The 6,202-nt window shown below is 41.6% G+C and overlaps 2 protein-coding genes across 2 annotated transcripts; both read left to right on the forward strand.

Moving 5' to 3' along the window:
- Positions 1,609–3,427, forward strand: LOC107647143. Its single transcript, XM_021105585.1, has 3 exons — positions 1,609–1,625; positions 1,657–2,755; positions 2,921–3,427. The coding sequence occupies exons 1-3, from the start codon at positions 1,609–1,611 to the stop codon at positions 3,425–3,427; spliced, it is 1,623 nt and encodes a 540-aa protein (XP_020961244.1).
- Positions 3,751–5,546, forward strand: LOC110263793 (cyclin-dependent kinase 13-like). The gene is made up of 4 exons (XM_021105586.1): positions 3,751–4,340; positions 4,452–4,597; positions 4,700–4,754; positions 5,274–5,546. The coding sequence occupies exons 1-4, from the start codon at positions 3,771–3,773 to the stop codon at positions 5,544–5,546; spliced, it is 1,044 nt and encodes a 347-aa protein (XP_020961245.1). The 5' UTR covers positions 3,751–3,770.

The following is a 6,202-nucleotide window of genomic DNA, read 5'->3' on the forward strand; positions in this document are numbered from 1 at the left end:
CCCAATATTTCACAGTTAAAGCAGTAGTTGTCTGGCAGCCTTTCATATTTAAAGAAAACTCATAATGGTGGCATCTCCTCTCTTTCTAACCAGAAACCTGTAGACAGAGTCTTGGTAATATTGATGCTAACTCTAATCCTTAAAAAAGATCTCCTAAGAACGCCATCCACTTTTGGGTCTTCAGCCTCTGCCAAAACTTTCAACATTCCTCCTATAAGAATTTCGGTCTCCTTATTCATGTGATCAAGTGGAATGCCATGAACTTGAATCCAGAACTCCATGAAGTCATGATCAACCTTAAAAATTAATTCACCCTCCATCCATAATGTGAGATTGACCAGATTTCCTCTGACATTCTAAGGACCATTTTGAATAATCTGAAGTCCTCTTTTCCTATCTTTAAAGCTGAATAACATCTTCTTTAACCTAATGTTAGTAACTGCAACTCCTTGTGGGTTTTTTCACATTTTCAATAATGCATTTTTGCTTGTTTCATCTCTTTATCACTTATTATCTTTCCCATCACATTCAAGCAATCCTTTTTGTTTCCCAGCTCTCTGAACTTGTTGAGTTTGATGACTTTTTCTTCTATGTTATTCATATTGTTAGTTGCTAATCTTTTAGTCTTTGTATATTTCAGGTTTCATAGTGATTTTGGTAGATTAGATGGAAAGAAAATAGTGTGAGAATACGAGTTATAAAATTTAAACAGGTTGAAAAAAACTCCCTATTGAAGAAGAACCAATGTTGACTAAATCCCCATAGTGGTCCTCCAGATTCAGCCCGTGCACCAATTTTGTCCCTGAGATTCCAATTGCACTGTTTATGTCCCTCAGATTCCAATTCGAGCACCATAATGGTCCTTCGAAGATTTTCCGGCGTGACTCAGCGACGGCGTTGCTTATGTGGCACAGCCACTGCCACGTTGGAGAGTCAGAACGACGTCGTTTCATGGGGCAAAATGATTGAAAGCCCACACGTCGCCGTTTTGATCACAGTGAGAGTAGTAGTAACTTGGGCAAAGGGTTTGGTATTCGTTACGTCTTCTCCTCCATATTTTCTCACCTCTCTCAACGCTTGGTCTCCTCCTCCATAAGCAGTAGCGACAGGCAAGGGCACTGCTGCCTGGTTTCTTAACATTGCTGTACTGAACTTGGGGGAAGGTTCGTGGTTCACCATTGAAGCATCGACTGAAGAACCGTTTAAGCTAGCTTCAAGGTACAAATTTTATTATATTTTTTTGAATTTTTTGGATCATGTTTCATTCCTGATATGGCCGATTGTTAAAGTTACTTGAACATGATGCATGTAGTTTGTGTTAGAATCCACTGCCTGTTAGGATTTTAGTGTTTTCCTTCTTCAAACCAGTAATGCATGCTCTGTTTCTTGTGAAAAGAACAGGGGTTAATCTCTGGTGGTGTGTAATATCTAAGTTAATTGTTGTTTATGTGTTGCATGCGTGGTGAATTTTAAGCATTTCCTCTGTTATGTTGCAGATGAACGCCGAATTGTTAGACATAATGTTTCATCATGGGAAAAATTTTGAGAGGGGGAAGGATGGGAAATGGACATACACACCTGACAATAGGCATTGTTTGGGTGATCTGGATGTGGACAGGTTGGATGTATTCTACCTGAGAAATTACTTTATGCAAGGAAGAAGGTCCAGGCTGAGAGTGGAAAGGAAAAAGGGAAGGCCAAGGTCTGTGTTGATGATGATGGATTTGTGGAAGACGTTTCTGATGAAGATGTGGACATTGAATTTGTGGGGGGAGGTATAAAGGGGGATAACCATGATGCTTTTGATCCGGGGTCAGAATCGGATGGTGGCAATTCGTGGCACTCTTTGGAGATGAAAACACCACCTAATTCAGAGGATGAGCTGGTTGGAGAAGAAAGTTCAGATGAGGTATTTCCGGTGTTTAGACAGGGTGCTAGGTTCGGGGAACTACATTTAGAAGTCGGGATGAAGTTCAATACTAAGTGGGAGTTCAAGGAGGCAGTGAGGGAGTTCACTATACAAGAAGGGAGACGGATGAGGTTTAGGAAGAACGATGGTAAAAGGGTGAGGGCAGTATGTAAGGTGAAGGATTGCAAGTGGGTTGTATACGCATCAAGGGACCACGAAGACAGTTGCTGGCAAGTTAAGACTTTCTTCAATGACCACACTTGTCCACGAGAGGATAAAAACAGGGCAACAAATAGAAATTGGGTTGCAGGTAAGTTGGTAAAAAAACTAAGGAAATATCCCAATTTCAAGAACTGTGAGGCTACAACATATTTCAAGACGAAATATGACTTGTCACTCAATAGGAACTCTATATCACGGGCACTGTGTGATGCTAGAAATATAGTCTATGGGGATGCCAAGGAGCAATATGCTATGCTTAGGGACTATGGTGAAACACTATTGAAAACAAACCCGGGATCAACTGTTCAGATATGCACAAAGCCACAGCCTAGTGGTGAGGTCATATTTGAGAGGATGTATGTCTGCTTGAGTGGCTGCAAGTCAGGTTTCAAGGCTGGCTGTCGTCCGTTAATTGGACTTGATGGGGCTTTTCTAAAAACTGTTTTCGGGGGGCAAATTCTATCGGCTGTTGGACAAGATGCTAATCATCATGTCTATGTCATTGCCTGGGCAGTTGTGGAAGTGGAGAACTTTGAGAATTGGAAGTGGTTTCTAGAGTTGCTACATGAGGATCTTGGAGACTACAAGACCCATGGGTGGAACTTCATCTCTGATATGCAAAAGGTAATTTCTTACTGAAACCTTAATCAAAGTTAGGGACTATTATGGTGAAGGATTGGCAAAGTTAGGGACTATTATGGTTATCGTTATTCAAAGTTAGGGACTATTATGGTGATCGATTTTCAAAGTTAGGGACTATTATGGTAACATAATGCTTGATATCTTCAGGGATTACTGCCTGCTATGAAAGCCGTGATGCCTAATGTGGGACACCAATTCTGTGTCTGGCACTTGTGGCAAAATTTCAATAAGCAGTGGAAGGACCTGGAGCTTAGGGGACTGTTATGGGAGTGTGCTAGAGCTACAACATTTCAAGAGTTTAAGGTACATAAAGCCACTTTTGTTGAAACTGGAGTTAGCTTACATGGACTTCTTTCCCAACTATTAACTGTTGAATTTCAGGAATACATGGATATGATAAAGTGGCTGAACGAGGACGCATGGAAGTATCTTGACAAGTGGCCAAGGGAGGCATGGACGAGGTCACAGTTCAGGCACAACCCGAAATTGGACTCAATTTGCAACAACACCTGTGAGGTTTTCAATTCAAAGATCAAAGAAGCAAGGGAAAAGCCTATACTTACTCTTCTAGAAGAGGTGAGAATGTTTGTCATGCGGACTATGGCTAAGAACAAGGTTAAGTTGGACAATCACCTGGGGCTGTTACCACCGTAATCAAAAGTAGGTTAGAAAAGGTGAGGAAAGAGTCCAGACATTGGCATGCTATATGGTCTGGAGATACTGGATATGAGAAGTTTGAGGTTCATGGGCGTCCAACAAACCATGTGGTAGACCTGGGGAAAAGATTATGTACCTGCCAGTTCTGGATGTTAACAGGTTATTCTCTCCCATCCACTTACCTTTGCTCATTTAATTTTACACTAGTGTTATAAATAATTTTTGATTTAACCTAAGCTGGAAGTAAATGGGACTTGTAGGGATTCCATGCGTTCATGCTTGTGCAGCACTGGCCAGAGTCAACAAACACCCAGAGGATTTCTGCCATAAGTTGATAACCATGGAGTCTTACAAGGAAACATACAAGTACCACATCAATCCTATACCTGGCCAAGCCTTCTGGGAACAAAGTCAGTTTAACAAGCCATTGGCACCACCAATCAAGAGGAAGCCAGGGAATCTTCAAACAAAGAGGAGGAAGGACTCAGATGAAGTCTCAAGTTCTAGCAAGAAATCTAAGCCAGTAACAGCCTTGAAAAGACAGCTTCGGCCTTTCACATGTAAGTACTGCTTGCAAAAGGGTCACACCAAGAGAGGATGTGAAAAGAAAAGAGCAGCTGATGCTGCTCAAGCTGCAGCTGATGCTGCGGCTGCTGCAAAGGCAGCAGAGGCTGCTAAAGACCCTAAAAATGCTAGTGCACAAGCAACTACAACTGCCCAGGCCACCACAACTGACACTGCATCTGCCTCTGCATCTGCCAGTGCCACTGCAACTGCTACTCCAAATGCAACTACTACTGCTACAGCTACGGCTAATGCTAATATTACCATCAATTCTGCTCCTATTGGTCAAGCATCAGAAATTGATCTGTCACAGCCAATTTGTTCTGAACCAGAAGACTCTCAAAAGGTACAATTTTAATTCTATAATAAGCCTTTGTAATTCATGGAGTAAAAACTCTGAAAAAGGTTTACTGAGTGGCAATGTTTGGTATTTATTTCTGGTTTGAAATTTGTGTAGTTCACTGAAGTAACCGGAGAACCAGCCACAAGACCTGCCAAATTGCCTACTAGAAGAAGGTCACCTCCAACAACCCCTTCTACAGCACTGGACCCAATGAAGGGTGCGAGTTCTGCCACTGCTTCACGATTCACAAATTTTCTGAAGTTTGTGCCGACTCCTGGATTTAAGCACCCCCAAAAGAAGTGAACTTTCATATTAGGACATTAGGACATTTTGCTTGTCAAGTGTTTGTTTTTTGTTAAAAGATACAGTGACTGCGCTCACTCTAAACAATGGTTCATTTTGTTGATTACTAATCAAGTATGTCATGCTACTTGTTCAATTACTTATGGTTGTAATGTGTTAAAACTATGAATGGTTTGCCATATTTTGGTATTGATCAATTAATACTGTCCATGGTTTGTATCAATCTTGCTGTTACTTATTTACAAGTTCTTTTACTTCATCCAACAGGATATTATATTATATCAAAGTAAGATGATTTACACAAACCTTGTTATGTTACCACATAACAGTTTCATTCATTAATTTGGGAACTGCATTACATTGACATGTTCTCAACCCTTTAATAGCACCAATCCTACAAAAACAACAATTACTAAGAACCCAAATCCAAGAACATGAGTTATGAATTTTAGATTCCTAATGTCTGCCTCCATCTTGCCCATCCGCCATGCAAAGTTCATCTTCCTGTCACCATCATCATCTCCTGCAACAGCTCCTTCAGACAACTCCTCTTGCACAGAATCAGCCCAGACGAATAACCCACACCATGTTTTTCAATCTGCTATAAATTATTAAACTTTACTCACATTATAGTTGGGGCAACCAAAGAAGGGCTTGTTAGGATGCGACTCCGTCCCAGACCACCTTAGCACCGGGCGACAACCACAGCCGCACCAGTCCGGAACCCGTCCATGCCTGCTTCACGTCGTGCTTCTTCTCCAGTTCTCCGTCGACGATGACCGGTTGGAACTTCCTGCAACATGGCTCCCACTTCCTCTCATGGGGGACAGCTATCGGTGTACAGAAGAGATGCAGAAGAAGACGTTGATGGAGAGAACCTCAATGGGAAGGCCAACGAAATTTTAGGGTTTAAAAATGAGGACAGGGACTACATTAGGAAATTTTATCACACATTCCACGTCATATGTACACTACGGCGTCTAACGTGGCAGTGGCTGTGCCACATAAGCAACGCCGTCGCTGAGTCACGCCGGAAAATCTTCGAAGGACCATTAAGGTGTTCGAATCGGAATCTGGGGGACATAAACAGTGCAATTGAAATCTCAGGGGCAAAATTAGTGCACGGGCTGAATCTGGGGGACCCTATGGGAATTTAGTCAACCAATGTTCTTAGAGTACTTTCCTGTTGAGAGGAGAAGAGTTCCCTATTGGAGAAGAAGTTACAAATCAATTCATATTTCTCTTTTCAGCAAGGGACCAAGTTTAAATGATTTTGGTTAACAATTGATGGACTATGTTCTTTTTTGTAAGTGTTTTGATGGACCATAAGAATGCAAAACGAAGGCCCCATGAAAATCAAGATTCTTGGAGCAGCCCATAAGCGCAAAGCTTGTAAGTTTGCACGTGCAACACCAACCTGCCACCGTTAAGTAGATGGAGAAATCATAAACAAAAACAAAAATAAAGGTAGGTAGAGAAATTCAGTAAGTTTAAGCGTTGAACACTAGCCAAAATTCCAAAAAGGACGAAGCTTCGGTTTAACAATCTTGTCCATTTAATAA

This window comes from Arachis ipaensis, chromosome B06 (genome assembly GCF_000816755.2).
Source record: "Arachis ipaensis cultivar K30076 chromosome B06, Araip1.1, whole genome shotgun sequence".
Classification (NCBI taxonomy): Eukaryota; Viridiplantae; Streptophyta; class Magnoliopsida; order Fabales; family Fabaceae; genus Arachis; species Arachis ipaensis.